Here is a 26,005-nt window from a genome sequence, read left to right on the forward strand (position 1 = left end):
CTGAGTGTGCATCCCCCAACAGCTTAGGGTGCCTGCAGCCCTGGGCAGTGAGGCTATGGAGGAGTTCTGTGTGGGTTGGGCTTTGCTGGCACAGAGCTGCTGCTGTTGGTCATGCTGTAATCAAAGCACGTGTGGGAATGGGGTGGTTTGGTCACTGTGCCTGGGTTCACAACCACAGCATGGCCTTAGGGCAGCAGCAGTAGGATTTGTGGGCACTCCTCAGGCACAGCTTGGGGTGTGTGATCCTCTCGTGCTGAGGGCTGGATCCACCCGGAGGAAGATGATGCTCAGCACCCACCATGGCTTGGTTGGCATCTGCCTTTTATTGGCTGGGGGAGGGGAGCAGGGGGCCCAGATGGGGTGAACCAGAGAGTGTTCTTGTATCAGGGAAGGCAGTGGGACCAGGTGGGTGCTAGGATGAGCAGGATGCAATGAGTGGTCTGGGGAAAGGATGGGGATGCTCAGCCCCCTGCAGCCCTGCCACCCCTCCCTATGGCCACTGTACAGCCCCATAGCCCTGCTGTCTGCATCCCAGCCTTGCTCGGGCTCATCCTTCCTGGGGCTTGAAAGCTGTTGCCTCATCCATCAGCTGTGATGTTTTCCAGCCCCTGCTGTGCGTCTGCAGCTGTGGCAGGGCTGGGGATGCATCCCCACTGGATGTGCTGCCAGCAGCTGGGGTGAGATACCATCTCCTGGGTGCACACAGGGTCCCTAAAGGGTGTGCAGGTGAACCAGAGTGAGACAACAGGGGGCAGAACTGAGTCATTTGCAGGGCTGGGGTGGGGGTGGCAGAGCCCATGGCTCTTCGAGGAGGATGAGGCGAGGATGGTGGCAGCCGCTTGGAGCAGGGGACAAAGGGATGAGGATGGGGTGACAACACCGGTCAGGTTGGTGGCACAGGGACCTGTCCCATGCCAGGCTCTATAGGTCTAAGACCTCCCCTGAGTAGGCACTGGGATCCTCATCCGAGCGCGTGGTCACCTTGAACTGCCGCCGCAGGAAGCCCCCGTAGCGCTTCTGATTGTCCCACTTGAGCTTGGGCCGGATGCGGCGCATGAAGCCCCCGTAGCGTTTGTGCAGCTCCGCCAGCTCCTGCCCCTCAGCCCCCGCACCCTCAGGCTCCTCACCCTCCCCCAGCCCTGGGTAGTTCTCAGGGGCTGCCCGCTCCCCTGGGTTGTGGCTGAAGCTCCCTGACTTCTTGCTGAGGCTGCCCTTGCTGTGGGTGTTGTCACGCAGCAGGGACAGCAGCCTCCCCTTGGCCAGCTTCTTCATGAAGCCTCCGTAGCGTTTGGCTGGTGCCAGTGGCAGCTCTTCAGGGTTGGGATCCTGCTCTGGCTCTGCCTCATCCTCCACCTCTGCTGGGGATGGGTCTGTTCCTTCTGTCCCCTCAGCCAGGGCCACCAACGGGGCCAGGAGTGCCAGCGCCTTCCTGCAGCTCTCCCACTCAGCACCGGGCGGAGAGGAGCCCTGGCACTGCCACAGGCACATCTGCAAGACAGCAGCCATGGCACCACCAGCATCACCCAGCAATCAGGTACCACCACCCCATCTGTCGCCATCCCATCCCCTGGATTCATGCTGCCAAGCTCACAAGGAGCCAAACTTTGTGCCTTCCTACAATCGCTGGGTACCAGTGACCGCAACCCACAGACCATGCACTACCACCCTGTGTCATCCCCGAGCTGTTCCCGCTGTTGTACCTCAGTGCTGAATGCTGGGGGCTGCTCGGGGCCAACACTCACCAGGGGCTGGATGCTGCTCTCGGTGCCACGTGCCTGGTTGGTACAGAGGGAGCACTGGGTTGCACAGTCGGCGGAAGCTGTTGCAGCCAGGGAGAGGCAGAGAACCAGCGCCAGCACCTGCTGTGCCATCGTGCCCCACTGCCTGGGGAGGGTGAGAGTACAGACAGCATCACCCATCTGAACACAGAGCTGGGAGACAACACCTGCCCATGCCCAGAGCCCATCGGTGGGCAGCAGGTACCTACCTCCTCTGCCTGCTCCTGGGGAGCTGTGCCTGCACCCACCTGACTTACCTCTGGGATTTGGGAGCGACCCAAGGGATGCTGCAGGACACTGACCCCGTGTGGGTTCACGCACAAGGACCAAAGCCCCATCCCAGCCCTCCCACCACCCAGCACGTACCATTTGCAGGCAGTCTCTCATTCTTTCCAGCATCACATCTCTCTGCAATATTGCGATCGCACGTTTGCGTGGCACGGAGGGGATGAATCAGCCCTCCCCTTGGCCTTGGGAAAGAATAGTGCTAAGACATAGAGCTGCTAGCAGAAGGAGACAGGATGCAGGGTAGCACTGAAGCAACAGGTCACCCACCTCCAGCACAGCCTCGCCCCATGGAGTCCCCTGCATCCCTCATCCCACCTGCTGCATCTGCATGGGGAGGGGGAGAACGCTGATCCCAGGCTTATTCCTACCTGCTGGCTGCAACCACCATCCTCCAGGCTCCGAGAGCCCTGCACGAGGCCAGGAGGGCTGCATGCACTGTGCAGGGGGATGGAGTGGGGCACCAGACCCTGAGCAGCACCTGCAGAACCCAAGGGCCGCAGTGCCACCAATCCCAGGAGCAAGAGCCGACCCAACAGCATCCCACTGCCTCTGCGCCTACTTCAATCCAAGGTGGGAAGGCATGACCCAGAGGGATCAGTTACACGTTAATGACGCATATTAGAGACTATTGTATTCTTCAGCGCTGTCTGCTAATGTACTCTAATTGGAGCTGATGAAGAATTGTTAATGCCACAGTATTAATTCGTGCTAAATTAAATTTGAATTTGAATTATCTGCACCATAGTGTGTCGAGAAATCTGCATTCTTCAGCTGCACCACATAACCCGAGTGCATCACCTTGGGATGGGCACAGACATGGGCACAGCAGCACTGACAGCCCCTGCTCATCTCAATGGCTCCGAGCGAGGAGAGAGGACTCACCTGCTGCTAAGGTAAATGCTGGCTGTGCTATTGTGCCTGGAAGCTGCAGCCCTGCAGTGCTCCATGCACCCAATGTGAACGTACCTCAGTACAGATGGAGAGAGCAGGGCAGGGAAAGGAGAGGTAAAGCAGGGCTTGGAGGAAAGTGAAAAGAGATGCTCAAAAAGGGGACAGACAAAGGGAAGAGGAAGAATAATGGGGTTGGAGTGTGGGACTGTGAGACCTGGAGCACCCTGATGTGAGCTCTGCCCAGAATATCCATCCTGGGGAATGAGTCTGCATGGTCACAGCAGAGCTGCAAGGGACCAGGGCAGCTCTGGATTCCTACCTGCGTCCTGTGTTTGCTGTGTGGCCGCTCCTTCTCTGCCCCTTTTTCTGTTCAGGTTTTTGGTGCCAACACACAGGACAGACCCAGGTGTGTCTGTGCACCACAGCTCTGGGTTCCAACCCCGGCTGCACCAGCACAGAGGGATGGAGAACAGCCCCGGGTGCGCAGCAGGTGACAGAGCACAGCACGGCCATGGAGGGCTTTGCTCCCAGCCATCACCCGCTGCATCTCTGAGCATTTCTACACTGAGATGTCACCTCGCAGTGCAGACACCCAAGCTGCAGGTGTTTCTCCCAGGCAGTTTGAGACACACACACACTTGTGGAGGAGCAGAGCCCGCTCCCAGCAGCTCTCTCCACTCCTTACAATGACCTTTCGACCACCATCACGGCACACCCAGCGCTGTGCCATCACCCACCCCATTCCCCCTGCCCTCCCCTTGAGCTCAGCTTTGCTCTGGGGCTGCGCTGTCTCCATATGAGCACACAGCCATGGCACCAGCATCACCCCGAGCCCCAGCAAAGCGATGCTGCGAAACCACCAGGGGATGAGTGGGGCACCTGCAGCGAACGTGTGAGTCTTGAAATAAAGCAATAAAGCAACGAGTAAAGTGTGAGACGCTCCCAGCACGGCAGCTCGGGGACGCTTAGAAACAAACTGAGTCACAGTCCCTCGAGCAGCAGTGATGCCCAGCATCAAGGTGCGTGCGGGTAAAGGGAAGAGAACCCCAAATCCATGCACCCCGACCCTACCTGCTGTGCGCCCCGTCCCGCTGTGCTTCGCTCTCAGGTCAGGCTGAGCTGGGCATGGGCCACGCTGGGTGCGCACCGTAACTCACCGCCCGCCGCCCGCCCGCCAGCTTTTATGGCCACCGAGTCTCCTCCTGCGGCGGGGCCCCACACCGCTCAGCGCTGCGGAGCCAATCGGGGCGAGGAAAGCTGTGAATAATCAGCCCCGCAGCATCCCCGACACAGCCCTGGTGGGCTCCGTCGCTGCAGCCCCAGGGATCGGGTGTGAGCGCTCCAGGTTGCCCCCTGGTTGCTGCTACCCCGTTGGGGTTCTCGGCACGGGCAGTGGGTGGGGGTCTCTCTTAGCTGCTGGGTGCTGAATGCGAGCCCTGCCCGAGGTGGGGGAGATGAGGAGCCCCCAGCCTCATGCTCCCAGCTTGGGAGAAGCCCCAGCCCTGTGGTGAAGCTGGGGAGAGGAGGGAGGCCACCCAAAGGGCAAGGGGCAAACCCAAACTCCTCCTGGGGACAAACTCAAAGAAGTGAACCCAAAAGGGCTGGGGGAGAGTGGTGGTGGGAGGCAGGGAGCTCCTACACCCTCTGCTTAGCCCCGTACCCTGGGCACATATCTCTAAGCCCAATTTGGGGATGGACAGTGCTGGGGAACCCCCAACCCATGCACCACAGAGCCCCATCAGCACTGCATCCTGACAGCCCCAGTGCCTACACACCAGACCAAGGCACTCTGCCCCCATTCCATCCCCATCCCCATCCCATCCCCACTGCCCCACTGGCTGCAGCGCAGCCTGCCCTCTCGCCTTGAAGACGGAGCTATTTTTATCGGGTGCTCAAGAGGGATGTTTCCCAGCAACCTGCCTCTCTCCCCGGCTCGAGCACCAGCTGCCGGACGTGGTGCTTGCGCTCAGCCTTCCCCATGCACAGGGGAATGGGCACGGCTGGGAGCTGGTTGCCTGCACTGCTGCCACCACCTTTGGGGTGCCACATATGGACGGCACGTGGCACTTCGTGGGTTTGGGTTCACTCAGGCACTAAAGGAGAGGGCATGGAGAGGTGAAGCAAGGGCCGAGCATCTCCCAGGGCTGATGGAGGGGATGTCACCTGCTGGGAGGTGGCAGTGCTGCAGGGATGCTCAGTCCCCATGGAGGCACAGGCAGAGGACAGCTGTGTTAGCTGTGTTTTCACCCTCAGCTGAAGGTTTGTAGGTGCAGAACAAAGCCGAGAACAAAAAGCAGCCACAAACCACAGCGGCATCCTCGGTGCTATGTGGGCAGCCCCAGGAGGTTTCACCCTCACTACTGAACACCACGGGGTTCCACAGAGGGTTCTCATGCTGAAAGTAGAAGCAGTTCCTGTCTCACCCTGCACGTCCCCCAAACCCAACCTCCTGCTGGTGCACTGTTAGTTCCCATCCTGCTACAGCTACCCTGGGAGCCCCGTCTCCAGGTGATCATGCCCAGGGATCATGGTGTGGAGCATCCCAAAAGCAGCCCGGCTGGCAGCAGCACCAGCTCCCAGCACACATCTGGAGTATCCCCATCCCCATGTGATTGCTCCATAGGCAGTGGGGCTCCTGGAGGCTGAACTAACCCCAAGAGCACGGGATGGAGCAGGTGCCTCCACCTCTCTTGCTGCAGGAAGAGATCCGGGTTCTCCCATCCCCAAGGCACCGCAGCCCCCATTGTTTTCTATGTGCGCAGATCCGGCCGCATTCAGCTCCCTGCGGTCCGGGTGGGTGTGGGGGTGACACGGCCTTTTTGGGAAAGGCGCTGCCACCGAACCCACCCACCTGCGAGCGTTAATTAATATTCATCCGTCTCTTCCTAATGGGAACCTGCCTGTGAGTCACGCTGACATTTCCCTGGGACAATGGTAATTAAACACCTGGCTAAGAGAAATGTGCGGTAATAGAAAAGTTAAGTTTTGCTTTAAGTGCATCAGTTCGGAGAGGAAAAGGGGGGGGGGGGACGAAAAGTGCGTGTTACAGCGGGTGGGAGGCAGCGGCACAGCGGCACACAGCGTCAGCGGCACGGGGCTGGAGCCGGCCCCGCATGATGCAAGGAGGGATACGGGGATGGGGGAGGATACAGGGAGGGGAATAGGGGCGATGAGAGCAGCAGGGACGGACGGAGGGCAGCCCCGCACCGCCTGCAGGGAGGGGAAGGGGCTTCGATTTAGAATGGAGCTACCCCTGTTGGGTCATTGCAGCCCGTAGAGACACCGCAGGGTGCGCCCATCCCCACTGTGTTCTGTAATGGGGGGATAATGGGGTGTGAGGATAACAGGGTGTGGGGATAACAGGGTGGGGGGTGGGCGGCCCCTGCTCCCCACGGCCTTACAGGGGGTCGGGCATTAGGATTAACTCCCCCCTCGGGATGAGCGGTGTTGGACACCGACAACCCGAGGGGTGGATGATGGGGGTGGTGTCACCATCCCTGCCCACGTTCCAGAACTCGGAGCTCCGTTACCTGCGGACCAGGCGGGGCTGTGCCGCCCCCCGTTACATAACAACACAAACCCCACCGGCCGCACCGGGCGTTGCGCTCCCCACGGCCGCAGTGTTTACAGCCGCTCGGCGCACACCATTCCGCAGGGGGAGCGGCCGGCCGTGCCCTCACTGCTCTCATCCCCCCCGCACCGAGCAGCCCGGCGGGCAGCACTAGCGGCCTCACTACCCTTATCACCCCTCCATCCCCGGTTCTCCTCCTCCGTTCCCTCCCGGTACGATGCTCACGTCCCGTCTCCGTCACTCCATCCCCCCCCGTAATGTTGATGGTACGATCCGACGCCCCGCGATTGGCCGAGCGCTTAAAGGGGCCGGCAGGGCGCGCTTTTCCGCCCTGTGTCGCTCGGTGCCGCTCCCCCCGTCCCGCTCGGCGCTGCCCGGCCCGGCTCCACGCGGGGACCGGCGGACGGGGGGGGGCTGGGAGCGGGGCTGCCCCCACCGCGCTGCTATGGAGACGGCGGACGGAGGCCGCAAACGGACACAAAGGGCGGCGAGGAGGCGGCGCGGCCCCATGGCGGAGGAAGAGGAGGAGGAGGCTGCGGCGGTGGTGGTGGGCCCGGGGTCGGGCGGTAGCGGTGCGGGGGTCCCTCGGTACCGGCTGTTGGCAGAGATAGGCCGCGGGGCCTATGGTGTGGTGTACGAGGCGGTGTCGAGCCGCAGCGGAGCTCGGTTGGCGGTGAAGAGGATCCGTTGCGACGCCCCCGAGAACGTGGAGCTGGCGCTGGCCGAGTTCTGGGCGCTGACCAGCCTGAGGAGGCAGCACCCCAACGTGGTGCGGTTCGAGGAGTGTGTGCTGCAGCGGCACGGCCTGGGGCAGCGCATGAGCCACGGCAACAAGCGCAGCCAGCTCTACCTGCGGCTGGTGGAGACCTCCCTCAAAGGTACCGGCACACAACAACCCCCGGCCCCTCCTGCCGTGGGGTTCCCATCCCCAGGTCCGTCCCTGTATCCCTTATCTTAAGGGCTCCTTCCTACCCCAGCTCCTGGGTGCCCTCCCTTGGCCTTCCAGCTCTGGAGATCCCCATATGGGTGCTCCCGTTGTGCCCCCGGCCCCTCCTGCCATGGGGTTCCCATCTCCAGATCTGTCCCTATAACCCTTATCTTAAGAGCTCCTTCCTACCCCAGCTTCTATGAGCTGCTGGGTGCTCTCCCTTGGCCTTCCAGCTCTGGAGATCCCCACATGGGTGCTCCCATTGTGCCCCTTTTTTCCTCTCTCCCCCCACATTGCTTAAATTCCTCCTTGGCATCCTCTGCCCTCAAGGAGCCCTTCTCTTCCAATCCCCCTTTCCCCAGGCTGCCCCCATCTTCTTTAACTCTCCTCTATCTCTTTTATTTTACCACTTTTTCCCCCACTCAGCCCAGCATTGCCTGCACTGTGCTGTGTTTTCCCACCCCCCTCCTTCTGCTTTTCCCCTCTGCAGCCCTCCAACCTTGTGATCCCATTATCACCTCCATGCTCAGGCACGTCCCCCTGTTCCTCCATCATACCCCCATTTCTGCTGCTCTGCCCTGTGGATGCCCTCAGTCCTTCCCCTTCTCAGCCCCATCTCTGAGTACCCTGAGGCTGTGACCCCACTTCCATGGCGCCCTCTGTGTTCCCATGGGCTCTGACAGTTTTGGGGCTGTTCTCTGTACTCTCCCATCCCTATTTCTCCACCACTCTGCCCTATAGGGATGGCTGCCACCTTCCCTTGGGTCCCCTCGGCAGCATCACGCAGCTGCTGGGGTCACCTCCTGCCACCACCAATGACTGTGATGGTGACATCTCCAAAGTGCTCCCTCCCTCTGCTCCTTTGGCTGCTGTCAGGCCCAGCTCTGCCAACGTGCAGCAAAGAAGTGGAAAAATACTGGAGCCCCATCTCCTGGGTGCCCCCAGTGTCTCTCCAGCTGCCTGTGCCCCTTGGCTTGGTGTCCCCTGCTGTGGACATTGTGGAAGGCTGCAGAGCTGCCCTCTGAGCAGATCTACAGCTCCCACACCCTTGGGATCATGTCTGGACCTCTGTATGTCCTCACATGGCCCTGAACCTGGCTTCTTTTCACTCCTCATGCACACATCCAAGGCAGTGTCCCCAAGAAGGGCTCTATCCTATTCTCTGTGCAGCCCTGTGGGGTGGCTGCCTGCCCTCCACACGGAGAGCTCCCTGTGCTTGGGGTCTCTTGCTCCCCATGCTGACAGGCAGCATCCCTCAGAGAAGGCTTCTGGGGGAGCTGTCGGTGCTCCCCACCCATCTGCAGGCAGGTGCCTTCTGTTCCTTGCACAATCACCTCCCTGCTGCTGGGAGAGCTTTGCCTGTCCTGATCCCTCTTCATCTTCTCCCTCCCCGTGCCTGCCCTCTGAGCTGTGTTATCTGCTGGCCCCAGGCAGGGACAGAAGCTGTGCTCACCACCTTCCCCACCTTTGGCTTTGATACCGTACCGATAAATATTGTTAGCAGCAGAGCCAGGAGAGCCCCTGAGCTGCATATATTCCCTTCCTGCCCGCAGCTCTCCTGGCTGAGGCTGCAGTGGGCACGTGGCCGGGCAGCCGTGCCATTCTGCACGACTGCAGCGTGGCTATTTACAGGCTGCACAGATGCTGTGCCAAGGCGCCCGGCTCAGGGTGAGGGGGGGGGATTAATCTGAGGCTCTTTCTGCATCAGGAGCATAACTGTCGGGATAGCAGGCTATGCAGGTCGTAGCTACAGCGCTCAGCCATCGTCTCCATCGTGTTTAATTGATTACACCACGTCTCATTTGGGGCAGGATGCAAAAAGGCAGCGCTGAGCCTCCAGGAGAGGTGTGGAGTTGAGCAATGTGCTCTCAGTGCCATGATGCGTGCACACCTCTGGGTCTTGTGTGTGACTGTGTGCGCTGTTAGCTGCACCCGACCCACAGCAGCGATGGGCAGAGCTGCTTTGTTCAGTGAGCAGAGCTGGGGCTGTGCTCCATGGCACATTGCCCATGGGTCCAGGTCCCTGGCTTTGTACTGCCTGGCTCCCTTCTCTCCAGCACAGCGTCTTTGCACAGGGGGAGTTGAGGTTCCATGCAGCGCTGAGGAGTGGGAGGCTGGTTCTTCTGGCATTAGGTTGTTCCCACTGATGCAAAGCAAATTAGCAAGCTGTTAATGAGCTCCCAGGACAGGCTGCAGGGGGGTGGCTGTGGGGATGGAGGGTCGCCCGCTTGGTGTTGGAGCTCTGGGCTCTTGTTTGTGTCCCTTCATCTCTTTGCAGCTTGTCTTGCTAAGTTCATCTTTAAGTGGCTTGCCGGCTCGTTATGTTTGGAGCTGTTTGTTTTGAAGGCAGGAAGGTGATTTAACAACTCAAACGCTTTCACATTATAGAAAGAAAATGAGGAAATATTACTCTTGGCTTCGACATCTCCCAGCAGAACCCCACCCAAAGTGAAGTGCACGGTGCTCACGGCTACTGCTGGGTCAGCCGTGTCCTCCCTGTGCCTGCAGACACGTGTGGGGCCTCGTCTTGAATCTGAGCCTTTGTTATGCTGAGCCCAAACCTCAGTGTGACAGAGCCAGCGGGTCTTTGCTGCTTCCCCCTGGGATGGGACCGCTGGGAAATGCTGTCTCGTCCCACCTGCATGCTATGGTGTGATGCTCCCAGCTCTGTGCACATGGCACTGCTATGGTTCCTCATGGTGCTGGCTGACAGGAGCTCCCTGACCCCTTGTGCTGGGCTCAGCACTTTGCAGACCCCAGGTGGGAGATGTTGAACCCCCCCCCCACACACCCCAGCCCTGCTTCTCATGCTCTGCTGAGGGCAGGGAGGTGCAGCCAAACCCTTGTGTTGTGCAGGATTTCATTTCCATAGCAGTAGCCATGGATACAGACTGTTTGTGCAAATAACCAGTATTCCCACCCACACCAATCGCTGACCACTGTGGATGCCAGAGAGCCTGGGGCTCGGTGGTGCTGGTAGTGCTTGGCTCTACCTGCTGCTGGGAGTTTGCTTTCCCAGATGGTCTGCAGGCCTTTGCTAAATGAAAACAAAACAACCTTGGTAAAGTAGGTGGAGTTCTTTAAGTAGTGTCCAAACACTCGGACTTGCCTGTGCTTTGCTGACTGTTGTAGAGGCAGCTGGATCCATCAGCATGGCTGAGGTTGCACTTAAACATAGTGCTACCTCACTATGTTGACTGCTTGAGCTTCCAGTTTGGTCTCTCTGAAGACCTGTTGGTGCTTAACTAGAGTTGTAGGGAAGTGGCAGAGCTCTCTTAGCACAAACACAGTGCTTAAACAGCTCACATCTGGCCTGAGAGCAGCTGGTGTGCTGCAAGACTCTGGCCCTGGCAGTGTTGGGTGTGTGGGTGACTCCATTGCTTCCCTGGGCAACCTGTCCCAGTGCAGCCAGTTCCTCAAACTTTTACTGTCTGTGTAAATCACCCTCGTGTCTTTCCCTTGTTCTGAGTTAGTGTGGACACCTTCCAACGTGCCTGTCAGAACTCACTCTTTGTTTTTCTTGCTCCATTTTGGTAAGGTGAGAGGATCCTGGGCTACGCGGAGGAGCCCTGCTACCTCTGGTTCGTCATGGAGTTCTGTGAAGGGGGGGACCTCAACCAGTACGTGCTGTCACGACGACCTGACCCTGCGACCAACAGAAGCTTCATGCTGCAGCTCACCAGCGCCATCGCCTTCCTGCACAAGAACCACATCGTCCATCGGGACCTGAAGCCAGACAACATCTTGATCACCGAGAAGTCGGGCACCCCAGTTCTCAAGGTGGCTGACTTTGGGCTCAGCAAAGTCTGTGCTGGTCTGACGGCTCGAGGAAAAAAGGGTGGCCATGAGAACAGAAATGTGAATGTGAACAAGTACTGGCTGTCTTCGGCTTGTGGCTCTGACTTCTATATGGCCCCCGAGGTCTGGGAGGGGCACTACACTGCCAAGGCTGACATCTTCGCCCTCGGTATCATCATCTGGGCCATGATTGAGAGGCTCACCTTCATTGATGCTGAAACCAAGAGGGAGCTGCTGGGGACCTACATCAAGCAAGGGTCTGAGATTGTGCCTGTTGGGGAAGCGCTGCTAGAAAACCCAAAGATGGAGCTGCACATCCCTCAGAGGCGCAGGACTTCCATGTCTGAGGGGATCAAGCAGCTCCTGAAAGACATGTTGGCTGCTAACCCACAGGATCGACCTGATGCCTTTGAGCTCGAAACCAGAATGGACCAGGTTACATGTGCTGCTTAAATTCAGGGCAGGGCACTGCTGTGCTTTGCAGCTGGGTAAGTGATCGGTGGTTTTTATATTATTCTGTCTGCTGTCCAGCCTGTTAATGCACTTTGTAGTGACACAATGGAGTCCTTTATGTTCCCAGAGCTATTTCTATAGTGACTCATCAGAACTCTGTTTGAGTGGTGTTTTTTTCCCCACCTATTCTATTGCAGCAATACAGTAGAGGTGAAGAGCAGATGAGCAGCCGCATGTCCTGGTGCTGCCCAAAGCCCAGACACGGCTCTGCTCTGTGGACCTGGGCTGGGGAGGCACATTGAACATCCTGACATCAGCTTTGGGTGTGTTGGTCCCTTCCAGAGGCAGGGAAGGAGCTGCCTTTTCTTCTGTCTCCTCCACGTGCTGTGATTTCAGCAAAGCTATGAGAGTTCCTATCTCTCAAACATGGTGCTCCTTCCCCACTGGTATTAGGGAAGGGCAGCTTGGGTCATGGCTGGCCTGCTGGGGAGGCACTGAGCTGAGCGGCAGGTGGGTTCTGGCACAGACAAGGCTGTTTTCCTTGCTTTCACTTGCAAAGCATGTGCATCCATCTCATTTCATTTCCTTGCTGAAGGCAGGACTTCAGTGCCAAGCACAGTTGCATAAACCAGTGGGATGCTTTGGTGTTTAACATCTGAGCTGAGACCTGAGTCTGCTCAGGAAGGAAGCTTACAGAACATCTGTGTTCAGATGGAGCTCGGTTCGTGCACAGTCCCTCCCTTCTTCCCCAGGCTCAGGGCCTAAATAGTCCTGAACTTGGCTTCTGCTGCATCCTGGTCCTTAGTGGAGGTTGGGAAGGACACCCACAGAAGTGGGATAGAGCTGGCTGTGTCACTCAGCAGTGACATCAAGGGAATGAGCAGTAGTGATCATTGGTAAAGCTGTCTGTAAACAAGAGCTGTTACTATGGGGCTCTCCTGGCCAAACACTTCAATGAAACCGAAAAATGACAGATTACAGGGTGAGGCAGTTATCTTTCCAGCCCTGGTATTTCACAGGCTGCTTCAGAGCTGGACAGTGCTGCTTCCTGGTCCTTACTCACCAGAAACCCAACAGATCCTTCTGGATCAAAGTGAACCGCAGATACAAGAGGGCAATGAAAGCCAGAACTGCTGCTTTTACTGGCAAACACCCAGCTGTCAGCCTTGCGGTCAGTGTCTGTGTGTGTGCCAGGTAGGTTCTGTGCTGCCTCCAGCATCTCTTGGTGGTCCTCCACCTGGGTCTGCTGCACTCCAGCAGCCAGTGTGGGACATACCTTTAGGGGATGGGCTTCTGGGGCTTATCCAGCTCTTGGCACCTTTACCTTCTGTAGGAAGTGCTTGATGCGTCCCTCAAAATGAACCCCAGAGAAACAGGGATAGAGAAATGGAAAGCCCCTTGGGTAGGTGTCATCCCTGCTGGTTTGTCCAGATTGGTCCGTGAACCACCTCCTTTGCTCTCCTGCCACACAGTGCACTGACTCCCTCAAAATTTCCACTGTAAGTGATTGATGTGATGTGACTGAGTCTGCCGGGGGCTGGGGTTTGGTGCTGGTCCTGGTGTGAACATGGGGTGGGGATCAGAGCAGGGCTGTGACCTGTAGGAATGTGAGTGCTTCAGGCATGCAAAAGTCCTGGGTGCTGAGCAGGGCACCCCGCCTTGCACCCTGGGGTAAGGGAGGAGGCTTCTAGCAGGGCAGGGATGTGCCTGCTCTGAGCTGTGGCTGTGCAGTGGGGGTCAGGCTTTGTTGCTGCCATCTGGGATCACTCTCCTGCTGACATGATGCTGCTATGTTATGCAACCAGCCCGTGCCCTCTGGGGAAAATTCATCCCGCGCATATCTGCAGAATGGTACATGCAGGGATAACAAACATGGAGGGGACAGTCCTACCCTGGGGCTGTTTGCATAAAACTCAGCTGCCTTCTAAGCCCCCCCTCCCCTCTCTGTCCCTCCTCCATGAGCTGCCACTGATTGTCTGGGGGTGACGCAGCTGCAGTGGAGATGCTGTGCTTACATAAGGCAGCGTGGCCCAGATAGGAGCCTGGCACTGGCCGTGTGCTCCCTGCAAACCCACAGCCATGCGCTGTGCAGTGGGAGCATTCCTTTGGTGTGCTTTTGTAGGGCAGTGGGATGGTTGGTGTGCTTTCCTATAGGGCTTCTTAATGCGTTGTCTATGCGGATGTTCAAACCAGCCTACCTCTGGCCTACTGTGGGGCTTTCATTTAATGCAAAGCTTAAATCGGAAGCTTGAGAAGCTTAAAATGGGATTTAGGGCAGGGCCTGAATTCTGTTCTCAGGTAATTTAAGTTGACCGGGAAACCGAAGTAACCTCTCCCTGCTTAGTTTGGGCTTGGTGTGCAGTGCAGGGCTGTGCAGTGAGGTTCCCTTCCCAACAGTCTCAGCCCCTGTGCAGACCTGGCCCACATCATGACCTGGAAAACTGTAACCCTGATCCTGCAAATCAGATTTTCCCTTGTTCTTCACTTCTTCTGATCATGCTTTGCATCCCAGCAGCTCTGCCTTCAGTCCTGCTGCTCACCATGCCTCTTATGCTGTTATCCTGCAAAACAGAGGGATTTGGTGTCTGCTCCCAGCCAGCACGGTGCTTCTGGCCTTGCTTTCAGCTGAGCCTGGGGTTAGATGAGCTTATCACTGCCTGCACCCCAAGGCAGCAGCGTGTCCTGTGGAGATGGGCAGCATTCCCTGGGGATAACCCTCTCTTTTCTGAGCATTGCTTCCCCATCTCTTGCAGTTCAGGTTTATCCAAAGCCTGAGTTTGCTGTTCCCTTGTGGGCGTCACTGTTTCTGTCCATCATTCTCCTCGCTGCCTTCCCAGGCACTGTTTGTGCAGAATGCATTGGGCGCTCATTAGCAAAGCTCACAGAACCATAGATGCGTAGAATGTCTTGAATTGGAGGAGAGCCATGAAGATCATGCAGCACACCCAAGAAGCTGTTGAGGTGTGTTGCAATGAGAGTCTGTGTGCTGCTCACTGATCTTGTCCACAGAAAGAAGGGGATTACAAAGGGAACAAGAGGCAGCATCGCCCACCTCCGCAATTTAACGTGCAAGGAAATGTGTGCTTATAATTCCTGTAAGGTGTCAAACTGCAGTGATTTTGTTCAGTGTGGAAGGCAGCTCGTTCTGTAAATCATACTCTGTGAGCAAAATAGGTGTGATTCTTTTCAGGACAGAAGGCAGGAATCTGAATGCAGAGTGATTTGGGCTGGGTATAGGTGCTGCCCTCAGCTGCTTTGCCCCACGTTCTGACACATTCTGGTGTCAGCTGAAAGTAACTGCTGGCGTTTGCCTTGTTCTGTTTGCATCTGCAAAATCACAGAATCAGTGCAGCAGGACTGATACTGAACAAGCTCAGTGGCACCTCTCTGTGATGAGCATATCTGCACGGACACCTGAGTGCTGTCAGTAAACAGCTGCCCTGTAGGAATCCACCTCTGGGGGGCAGGGATCAGTGCATATCAGAAATGGGTCTGGCTGTGAGCTGCCTGTGTGAAGGCAGCTGTGCTGGGGTAGGATGTGTCTGTTAGGGAGACAGTAAAAGTGCCCTGATGCTGCTGGAAGGGACTTTGTCGGCATGGTTTGTCAGTCCTGGCATGAACAGAGCAAACCATGGGGTGAGAACAGCACGGTCAGTTCCTCTTGGCCATGGCAGCAGCTGCAGCACCTCTGGGCCACCCTGCAGGGCACTGACATCCTTCAGGCAGTGTCACATCCAACTGGAGAGGAGCAGAGCCCTGGGCAGGGCTGGATGGCTGCACCTCTGGCATTGAGTGGTAGTGCTTTGCTGTTGTTAACCCCACATCCCTTTAGGGAATGCTCTGGGTTGGATGGAAGGGAGCAACCAAGGAGCCCCACATATGTGTTTGAGAAGGACATGGGGGTACAGTGGGCTCTCAGCCCCCTCCCTTGCACCCTGCATCCCCGCAGAGGGCTGGATGATGTGAGCACCAGCAGCTGCCAGGTTACGTCTTCCTTGGTGAGACCCACTTCTACCCCGAGGGCCATGTTTTCATCTCCATCTTCCTTAAGCTGCACGTTAGCGTCATCCCCATCAGCGCTGCGTGAGGGCTGTGGGCTGCTGGTTCGTGTTCAGCTGATGCTGAGCGAACATTCGAGCTGATTAAAACTGGAAGTGGCGTCAGCAGGGGTATTAAAAGCTCTTGAACAAGCCCAGAAACAACGTGCGTCAGTGCAGTGAGCTTGGGAGCAGTCAGACCAGGATCTTCCTTGAACTGCTCCTGCTCCAGGGAGGCACAAGTAGCAGCAGCACTGCCCTACTTGCTGATGGAGCTGCACCGCAGGAGGAATCTTCCAAGCAGTTCTTCACTCCCTTGCCCCTGCCCTGGTGTCCCAGTGCCTCCCACGGGACACAGAACAGCTTCTTTCTATCCCAGCTGAGTACAAGCGACCTCGGCCTCTTCCTTTAAAAGTGGATTCTGCAGGCGTGGATTTCTTTAACGAGATTTCCTGGGACTAAGGGATTGGAGTCGTTTGCTGGTTAGTGGCTGTGGCACAATTTGTCTGTAGAGCTGGAGGGGACACGGCTGTGTCTTCAGCACTGTGAAGGGGAAACTAAATTCCCTGTTTGCTCCATGTTACTTTGCTCAGAGCTGAAGTTTGGGGGATAATTCAACTGCTGTTAATTGTGGGGAAAATTGTTGTGAAGCAAAGCGCTGCACTTGGTTTGAAGGGTCGTGTGTTGTTTAACCAGGAGAAAAAGGCTTCTGTGCAGAGCTGAGCTCTGCCTTCCCTAAGTGCTGTGCAGAGTTGCCCTTCCTGCCCCAAAACTCAGGCTCTGAGCATCCTCAGGGGCTGCACAAGGTGCTGCATTGCTCTTGGTTGCATCCAAATGGTTTTAGCAGCCTCTTGCAGAGCACTCAAGAGCCCGAGCTGCTGCTGACGCACAGGACAAGAGGTTCAGTGTGACCCCAAAGTCACGGTGTGTTCTGTCTCTCCACTGTGCTCAGCTGCATGGAGGTCCTTGAGGACAGTGCCATCATGGGCAGCGCTGGGGCTTTACCTTGCAGCCCGTTCCTTTAGTTAAAATTTGCTTAAGAAATCAGAATATTCTGAGTTGGAAGGGAGCCACGAGGGTCATAGAATGGGTTGAGTTGGAGTTGACACTTAAAGGCCATCAGGCCCAACCCACTGCAGTGCGCAGGGACACCCACAGCTCCATCAGTGCTCAGAGCCCCCCAGCCTGACCCTGAGTGCCTGCAGGGATGGGGCACCCACCTCATCTCTGAGCAGCCTGTGCCACTGCCTCACTGCCCATATCATAAAGAACAACTTCCTAATAGTGAACCTAAATCTCACTGCTACATGAGCAGAATTCCCTGACTCCCAGTTCAGTGACTGTTTGTATCTCCTCCCAGTGTACAGCATCTCCTAACTGGAGAACTAATATCTGACAAACAGTATAATTAAATTAATTAATTAAAGAAAGCTAAGGGGAGCAAAGTCTCACTGCAGTAACATGCACATGTCTGATCTCTGTTTCTCCTTTCTTGTTTTTCCTGCAGGTTTATTTACCAGGGACCCATCATCTCCATTACGTGCAACGAGGGGCTGTGAAGATAAGGGATGGTGACAATATAAAAGATCCTTGGTCTTCAGGATCTCTGGCAATGTGAAATGTTTGGGTGTTAACTTTGTTCTGTTGGTGAGTGGTGTTCTGGGGGCGCAGGGGGGCTGCAGGGGCACAAGCTGGGCACTTATCACACTCACCAGACTATTGAATGCGATCCAGAGCACAGAGCTGCCCTGCCCAGCCCTCCCCATGTCCCCCCTGCTCTGCAGTTGGTCTTTATAGGAGTTAATAGACAGCTGTGGTCTGCTGTCAGACAGGATTGCTGAGCCCAGCTGGGCACTGGTTGGGGGTTTATTGCTTCCACCAAGGAAATGGGTTTGCAGTTGGAATGCATTGCTTTAGAGGTGAGTCTTATGGACCGTGTGTTGCAAGCAGTAGAATGTTTTCATAGCCAGGCAGCTTCTGGATAGGTGCGTGCTGCCTGGACTAGAAACTGCTGTTAGGTATAGAGTAACATAAGCTGGAAAGGCACTGGGGAGTCAGCACTGCCCTGCGAGGGGCAGACCCTTGTCTCCCTAAGCTGGGTGTCACTAATGGTGTTTGTAGGGACACAGAGCTAATGGGGAGTACGTAGGTACATTTTGTCTGCATACAAGAGAAACTGAAAACAATCCACTACTCTGAGCCATTTGATGCCAAGCTTCATTTGTGAGGAGCGGTGCTTGGGAGGAGGTTTGGCCTCAGTGGCTCTTGGGCTGGATTCTGGCCTGCTGTAAAACACTTCTTCCTGCTAGAAAACTGTCTCAGTAAAGCAAAAGGCTGGTTGTGGTCACTTGGTTGCAGTCAGTACAGCTCAGGTGAGGAGGCTGGAACCTCAGGCCGATCAGTTAACACTCAGTCTCCTTGCCTATATTGTAGCAACACTTAACACTCTGGGGCTATGCTGCTTGTCCTTAGACTTTGCTCGCTGTAAATGCAGAATACAGCACCACCTCTTTTCCAACCTCTGGGGCCTGGACAAGCTAAAATGCTCCCTGCTGAGCTGACACTGTCAGAACCAGTCTGAGGAGCAGCATCACTGCCACTACTCAGCCCCACAGCACCAGGGCTCAGGCAGAAGTGGGTTCCTGGGGTCTAATTGCCCCCCAGCTGTTGGCACTGCCCCTTTCCTGGGCAGGGTTGGATGGCCCCACTCATGCCCAGTATTGCCCCAAGGGCCATAGTGAGCTGAGAACTGATCTCTTGTTCACAGTACAGTGTTAGTGCCCTATTCCATTCCTCCACCCAATAGAGCTTTTGTTGCTTGTTGACTGTTACAACCCATCCCTGGCATGAACTGGTGCATGCAGAAGGCTGTACCCTCCCATCCCACTCATGGGTTACGCTTCTGGAAGGGCCCCTTGCTGGAAGAAATGAGCTTCCCAGCAGGAGGTCTGCATGCAGGGCATGGAGGTGGCAGGTGAGCACTGGGGAAGTCCCCCCCCCCCCACCCTCCTGGCCCATGTCAGGTTTGGGCCATTCTCAAACCACACGTCTTCACCTCAGCTTTTGCATTTCAGATGTGTTTGTAAAGCAGCTTGATGTTAGCAAGCTAGACCGTAGTGCCTTACTTAGGAGTTAGCAAACACTTCCGAGGATGAGCCCTAGGCTGCTAAACTTTGGCCAACGTGGATGTTTCCCTGTTAATTTGCCCTTTTCAAAACATTTCTCCCTGATGATTTTGCTGCTGTTTGCGCTCAATTTCCTGGACTGTAGATGAAGCTGCCTTGTGTTTACAGCTCCTAGCACCTCTCCTCCAATTGCTTTAGCCCAGACCAAACTTGTTCTATAGAACGAGGTGGCAGCATCAGGTGTCTCTCCCCACCTGCATCTGTTGAGCATCTCCTGCAGGCTGAACCCTGCAGGGGGAGTTTTTGGCATTGGGCTGCATCGCTGGGAACGTTCAAGCTTAGGACAGCAACTCCAAGGCATCCAGGTATGGAGGGAGATGCTGTTGTAGGGGGGGACCATGTGCCCTCCTGCTGCCCTTTGGGTGTCCAGGCTGAGCCCAGCACTGGGGGTGATTGTATGAAACTGTTTACTTCTGACTGCTGTTTACAAGAGGGAGGTGGGGTGGGGGGGGTACAAGCCAAGCCTCAGGAGGATTGGGAAACACATTATCTGCACCAGCCTGCAGCAGGGCCGGCTGTCAGCACCGTGTGGGTGTGCTGGACTCTGCAGGCAGCGTGGGTCTATGGAGAGGAGGGCAGAGGGGTTAGGTGAGCTCCCCCGTGCTGCTGTGTTTGAGGCTCAACGGTGCTAGTGACAGATAAGAATTACCCCCACGGTCTTCCTTTACTCCTCAGGACCCAGCTCCTTCACATATCAGAGGCTCCCAGAGCCTTCCTGGAGCAATAAGATTTAAAACAAGCATTTACCATCGTTGTGGAAATCCTCCGTTGTGTGCGTCGTATGTCTCCTCTGTATGCAGTACCGAGGCTGGGTTTAAGCCTGCTGAATGCCATGGGAGGAACACGACAATGTGACAATGCCACGTCCCAGCTATGGGACATGGGGACACCTGCTTCCCATTGAGGGCAGAAGGCTCAAACCCAGACTCCGAAGTTAATGGTATTAGTAAATGGATCTGTATTACTTCCTTTTTGTTTTGTTGGTTGGTTTTCTTTTTGCACAGAAGCTGGTGATTTAGGACCTACGTGTGAACAACTTTATATGAATTTTTTTTGTACTTGGTTTACTCGGGTTGGTATGAGACGTTCTATTTAAGTTGTGAACGCTGTGGATGCCCTGATGTGTATGAGTGGCAGAGGCTTTGTAAATTAAGAGACGTTTGTGTGAATAAAGCTGTTTGATGGGGTTGAAAAGTCACACCATATGAACGGTGAGTTGTGTGTGCTCGTTCCATTCTGACTTTGTCTTTGCAGCACCTTTATAGCACCTGGAGTCCCTTTGCCACCATTGGCATCCACAATAGGAAAATCTCAGTGAGGATGAGCTGTGACAACAACCCTCCTTCATGCAGGGAAAGGGAAAGGCAGCCAGTGATGTCCTGAGTGCCAAGGACATGAGGCCACCCCTGAGCAGGCAAAGGGACACAGTGTCCTGGCACATGGGGCCATGCTGTGCCCCTGTGTGACAGCTCCCCTTGGCCAGCCATCACTGTGCTGTGTAATTGCTGCTAACAGGCACCCAAAATGGATGGATGCTTCCAGCCCCATGGGGGTGATCTGCCTTCCTTCCAGGGGCACCAGGCAGGGAACCCTCAGGCTGAAGGACGTAAACTGGGTGACACACACAGTGAGGGCAGCTCTGGTGTTCAGAGCCCCTGGTCCCCATTCCAGAGCATCCTTCCTGCAGGGGGGGAAGAGGCTAAAGGAGCTGCAGGAGCTCTGGGCTGCCTGCAGGTAGTGGTTAACATCTACATCACAAGTGGATCATCTGCTTACGTGAAAGCATGTACACAGCAAAGCCTGGCTCTGCTGTACCAGGAACACAAGTCCTTCCAGGGGCACAGCCACAGCAGCTGCTTTGCAGAGTGCAGCCCTCAACAAGTCCTGCTTTCTTATATTTCCTAGAATAGTTTGTCACAAGCAGGAACCTACCTGTGTAACAAAGCAGTCACCAGTGCAGCTGCCCCCTCGCACAGGAAGGTCTCAGCCCATTTCCCACTAGCAGAGCACACGTATCCTCTAGTCCCTTGGTGCTCCCCAGTCACCTTGGAGCAGCACAAGGATTTGAAACAGAAGACTCTCTTGCTGCTGGGATTTCCCCATGTTCTAAGCTAGGCTAGTGGAAGGGAGCATTTGGGCAGCCCCCAGTTAGGGGCTGATGGCAAAACACACTTTGCATCTGGAGAGGTAGCAGCCCCCATGGCAAGCTGTGCTCCCATGGCCCTCAATAATCCAGTGTTGTTAGTTTGGTCCCTGTAAATGTAGTGATGGAGCTCAGGGGTGGAAGCCAGGTCAGCTGGCACGTGTGCCACCACGCTGCACAGTGAAGGTGTAGGAGCAGGTGACCATGCAGCCGACAGCCAAAAAGCTTTTAAACATCACTAGTGTCAGTCACAAGGAGAAACATTTCACTCTAGATTTGATCTCTGGAGACCTATTTTATATGCAAAAAAGGGCTGTTAAACTCCACAAAGACACTTCAGTTACTTGAGAGCTGAAAAATAAAGTACCCCAATGATTCCTGGCCCTTCAGCAGCCGGGCAGGTGCATCTGCAAGAGCTGCACATGGCAAAGCTGCAAGCAGAGGAAGGCAGCAGGGACAGGACAGGCTCCAAAGAAACAACCAATGGCCACCGTGGCCACAACAGCCCCAAGGCCACCGGAAAGACTGAACATCAGCAGCCGTGAGATGCTGCCGTCACCATTGCACTCTCTGGAGCTGCTGTGACACACGTGGAGGAAACATTTTCAAGAGCCTGCACTTCACAGAGGCTCCAGCACTTGTAGAGGAGCCGGAGCGTGAAGTCACTCGGTGCAAAGCACAAGTCCATATTTCTCTCAAGATCTCTTGAGCTTTCCAGGCAGCGAGCACTTGAACCATCCATACTGGACCACTCCGGTCCCGCGGGTGGGAGGAGAGCGAGGCTCGTGCTGCAGCACAGGACATCCATCTCGCCTCATCCCCGCGCTGATGAATAGCTGTTCTACCCGGTGTCAGGCTGCAGCAAGCAGAGGATGAACAGCCTAACGCTGCACAAGCCCACACAATCCATTTAGCCAGGGGATGACTCAGATGAGGCTCTTCGTGCTGGAAGAGGTGATGATGACACGAGGGCACGCTGGTGAGTGTGGGCTCTGCTGCCCATGCCATTTTGCTGCAGGAGGACAACAATGGGTCCTGGCTACAAGGATGGGGCAGCTCTGGTGCTCTGCCATTCATTAAATAACTCCCACCCCATTGCTCACAGCACTGTAACACTTGTCCAGCACAGCCACTCCATCCTTTCTCCTGCAGAAAGCCCTCTCAGCAGCTCTAGGGATGCACCATGGCACGGAGGCAGGCAGGAAGCATCCCCCAAAACACCCCCAAAATGAAACCACAACCTCAGAAAAGAAGGGTAACCAAGGCAGAAAAAACACATGTATTTTTACCTGGCATCCACCCAAACTCACACTGGTGGGGCTGCACAGGGTGTCTGCCCACTGCTTTACACACAATCAATGCAGGTGGGTCTCAGCTCCTATAACAAATGATCCTCCTCATCCCCAGCTTGTTTCCTGGCAGAACTAATGGCCGTTGCTCCTCTGGGGAACAAGGACTCGCAAAGAGATGCGTTGGGAGGCAGCAGCAAGGGAACGAATTAAGGCGTTATTTCCTCTGCCAGAGATGAGATCTTTAAACAAGTCTTTCAGCCAAGAACTTTAGTACTTTTTTTTTTTTCCTTAAGGTTTTGCATGGGAATTTTGTTCTCTAGAATTGCATCCGCCTCCAGCCCCACTTAGAGCTGCCAAAGCCCGCGCTTCCCTGGGGACCAGCCTGCGAGCAGCAGAGATGGATGAGTTGACTTCACCTCTGCCATCCTGCCACCCAAGCCAGGGCTCTGCAGCCCTCCCCAGCCCTATGGGTGAGCCTTGGGGACACGGCTGTGCTCTGAGCAGTACCACCTCCACACGCTTCTTCATCCCTGTGCCCAGCACAGGTTGACGTGCCAGCCCTGGGCAGGCGATAACAAGCAGGACACAGGCTGCAGCTCTGTCTGCTGGTGCTGAAGGTGCTGTGCTCTGTGCCAGTCCTCTTCTCCCTGTTCTGCATCTGAGCATGCGTGACCTCTTCAGGAGGTTTTCATGGAAAAAGGGGGCACGCACGCTTCTCTGCTTGCATAAGCCTGCCAGTAACAGCCAGCTTGTGGGATCTGGGACACGACAGCCTGCCTTCAGCTTGTGCTCAAGGACATCTGTTTCACAAGGCGCAGCACGCACAAGGATACCCGAATGGGCTGTTGATGAGCTTCCAGTCAGATCACTTGAGCTCTCACAACCCCACTCCATCTTCCTGAGATGCATCATCTGCAAACCCACCTCCACTGCAGCCTGTAGTCAGAGGGTCTCTCACTCCCAGCAAAGCATCTGAGATCATACATCAATGTCACCACTGTGGAGAGGAGGGTCTGTGGCCCCGGGACTCCCCTTAGTGCCAAGAGCTGCCCAGCCACCAATTGGTGCAAGTGAGGAAACCAGAGCTGGCAGACAAAGGCTTCCTTACCTGATGCAGTGCCAGGCACTCAGCTCTGCCCATTGCAGACCTCCTGGTTGAGCACTAAGACAGGGCCTGGGCTGGACCATGGAAGATCTTTGTCCCCAGAGCAGCCTCCAACTTCACACACATCTCAGCAAGCAGCTCTCCCAGCTCAGCTCAGCCCATAGCTGGTAACCTCCTCCCAGAGCATCATTAGTAGGTGCAATGAGTTAGAGATAATTGCTGCTTAATTGCAATTAACTCCTTCCTGGCCTTATCCAGCTGGAGGCTCTTGCATCTCAGAAAAGCCATTCTCCCACTGGGTCCCTTAGAAAACTTACCTCCCTCTTCCTCCTCCAAGTCAGCCTTCTGAATCACATCCTGATGAGCAAATTGAGTTCACTGGTGCGTGGCTTAGATTTGGGGATATAATCTATCTGGAATGTGTAATTTATTTCAGGTGTATGAGGCACTAGTGAAACTGGGAGCAGGCAGGGAGTAAATCAATCACATCCTGAGATCTGGGGAACTGAAGAAGCTCAGTGCAGACAGGCAGCTCTGATGGGGTCAACCAGATATGAGTATGGTCAGGGGATATGGGGACATAGCCAGGAGTCCTGGAGGAGGTGGTGACACTGGGGATCCTTCCAACAGTACCTTCCAATGGATGCAGGAAAATGGCAGAGCAGGAGCAGATCTCTGTCCCCAGGGTCACGCTGCAGCTGGTGCTGCCCAAAGAGCTGCTCCAAACCTGTGTCTGCTGCCAACACCCCTTGGCCCCCACCTTCACCCAGCAGACCTGACCACCCCTGTGCAAAGCAGACAGGAAGAACCATGCACTTATCAGTGACAAAGTCCATCACCCTCCCTGCTCCTCTTTGCAGCAGATCACTATTTCATAATGCAATAGATGTGAAATATGAAGACAGAAATTGTCAGCGACTTTTAATTTGGATTCTGCCAATTTCTCTGTTCCAGATATTGATTTTCCATAAAGATGAATTCCAGCTTCCAGGTCTCTCTGACAGGCACTATCTGGGTGTTTTGTTTGCTCTGAAGGTGGAAATACATGTTTTATTAAGTGTCAGAACTCGCTAATGAGAAGAGGGAGGAAAAAATCAATTGTCTGCTTATATCTTGATCTTAAAGACTAACAAGTTCTCTATTTTGATGCTGTGGGCAGGAGGACAGGGCAGAATGACAAATGGTAGACAGCAGCTGTCAGCTTCTCAGCAGCGTTAGCTCAGCTGATGAGAGGGGAGGGAGAGGAGTATATGAAGCTTGATGGCTTCAAACACGTTTTCTATTAATTCAAAGAAACTCAGGGAACTGTAAAAAAATCCTACAGTTGAATCGATCCCTGATGTAAAGATACTGAAAATACTGAAGACTACAAGCAAGTTTATGCTCATGATCCTAAAATCAAGGCAGAAAGTTGGCCAGCTGTTTAGGATATGGGTAACCAAAGGAATTCCATTTCTCCATTCTAATTTGGGATGAAGATTCTCACTTATGACGGTGAGAATCACAGGCAAGCTCAGCTCAGAAGTCTCTACATAACTTCAGCAACAAATTCACTTTCAATCTCACATCAAACTGTGCTCATGGAAAGTGTTCAGATGGCATCCTACCCTCACCAGAATGAAGAGTAACACTGGCTAAGCCAAGGACTGCACCTTTACTGTTTTAAAAGCCCAAAACACAAGGACACCTCCAGCTTCCAGCACACTTTGCCTAAGTGACAGGTTCGTATCATAGATCCCAAACATCTCAGCACATTAATTTCTTGCAGGAGCTTGGCATGCTTATTACCAAATGGTGATCTCTGTTAACCTCCTTCAAGCAAGGACGTCAACCTTCTTTCACTTGTCTTTGTTATCTTCCTCGTCTGTTACAGAATCACACCTGACAATTGTATAGTTAATCTCTTGGCAGCTGTGAAATGAAACAGTAAAGCTCAGGCTGCCACCAGAAGATGCATTGATTTCTTAAAATGACAGATCACCTCCTTGCTCGATGCTCAAGCTGGAGCTCAGGGACAGTGCTATGGATCTTGGCTATCATTCAATTAAAAAAGCTTAGCAAAGATGCACCAGCTAAGCAACCAAGACAGCATTAAGGCTAAGCCCTGACCCAAAGACTTAATCACAGGGAGTATGAAAGCACCTTCAGATCCAGGATGTCTGTCCAGCTCGCTGATGGCAGCTCTGGTCGTGTTGCAGAGCTTAGTGCTGTGAACCAGACGAGCCTGCCTCTCCTCTGCAATATAACAGAGCAGACTGGCCAGGCAGGTCCCTCAGCACAACAGAACAGGAAAATCCCTTCCTACCCAAATGGAAACTTGCTTCACTTAATGGAGCACTCACTACCAGGGTACAGAGAGACAGCTCAGGGCTCTGCAAGATGGAGACAGCTTTTCTGGCCTGCATTGAGGCGGCTCTGTTGGGCTCTTTAGACTTGCAGATAGGGATGGTAAAGCACCAAAGCCGCTGCCTGGCTCCAAGCAGCACAGGTGATGCATGCTGGAGGAGCAATGAGAATGCCTTACACAGGGAACCAA

General features: G+C 55.1%; 2 protein-coding genes across 2 annotated transcripts; one reads left to right on the forward strand and one right to left on the reverse strand.

The window, feature by feature from the left end:
- Positions 1-304: 304 nt before the first annotated feature.
- On the reverse strand, positions 305-4,112 carry PDYN (prodynorphin). Its single transcript, XM_015881991.3, has 3 exons — positions 4,029-4,112; positions 1,743-1,884; positions 305-1,488 (listed from the first exon to the last, which is right to left on the reverse strand). The coding sequence occupies exons 2-3, from the start codon at positions 1,869-1,871 to the stop codon at positions 922-924; spliced, it is 696 nt and encodes a 231-aa protein (XP_015737477.2). The 5' UTR covers positions 1,872-1,884; positions 4,029-4,112; the 3' UTR covers positions 305-921.
- A 374-nt stretch (positions 4,113-4,486) lies between these two features.
- On the forward strand, positions 4,487-20,138 carry STK35 (serine/threonine kinase 35). Its single transcript, XM_015881947.3, has 3 exons — positions 4,487-7,406; positions 10,995-11,742; positions 17,252-20,138. The coding sequence occupies exons 1-2, from the start codon at positions 6,746-6,748 to the stop codon at positions 11,705-11,707; spliced, it is 1,374 nt and encodes a 457-aa protein (XP_015737433.2). The 5' UTR covers positions 4,487-6,745; the 3' UTR covers positions 11,708-11,742; positions 17,252-20,138.
- The last annotated feature ends 5,867 nt before the right edge of the window (positions 20,139-26,005 follow it).

The sequence above is a fragment of the Coturnix japonica genome, chromosome 19 (assembly GCF_054131305.1).
Source record: "Coturnix japonica strain WE chromosome 19, WE-NBRP24, whole genome shotgun sequence".
Classification (NCBI taxonomy): domain Eukaryota; kingdom Metazoa; phylum Chordata; class Aves; order Galliformes; family Phasianidae; genus Coturnix; species Coturnix japonica.

What these genes read in the sequence shown, in the direction of transcription:
- PDYN (XM_015881991.3), bottom strand. Translation starts at nt 1,871, where the DNA reads ATGGCACAGCAGGTGCTGGCGCTGGTTCTCTGCCTCTCCCTGGCTGCA. An exon ending in AGAGCAGCATCCAGCCCCTG is followed by an intron (nt 1,489 to 1,742) that starts GTGAGTGTTGGC and finishes GCTGTCTTGCAG; the next exon opens with ATGTGCCTGTGGCAGTGCCA.
- STK35 (XM_015881947.3), top strand. Translation starts at nt 6,746, where the DNA reads ATGCTCACGTCCCGTCTCCGTCACTCCATCCCCCCCCGTAATGTTGAT. An exon ending in GGTGGAGACCTCCCTCAAAG is followed by an intron (nt 7,407 to 10,994) that starts GTACCGGCACAC and finishes CATTTTGGTAAG; the next exon opens with GTGAGAGGATCCTGGGCTAC.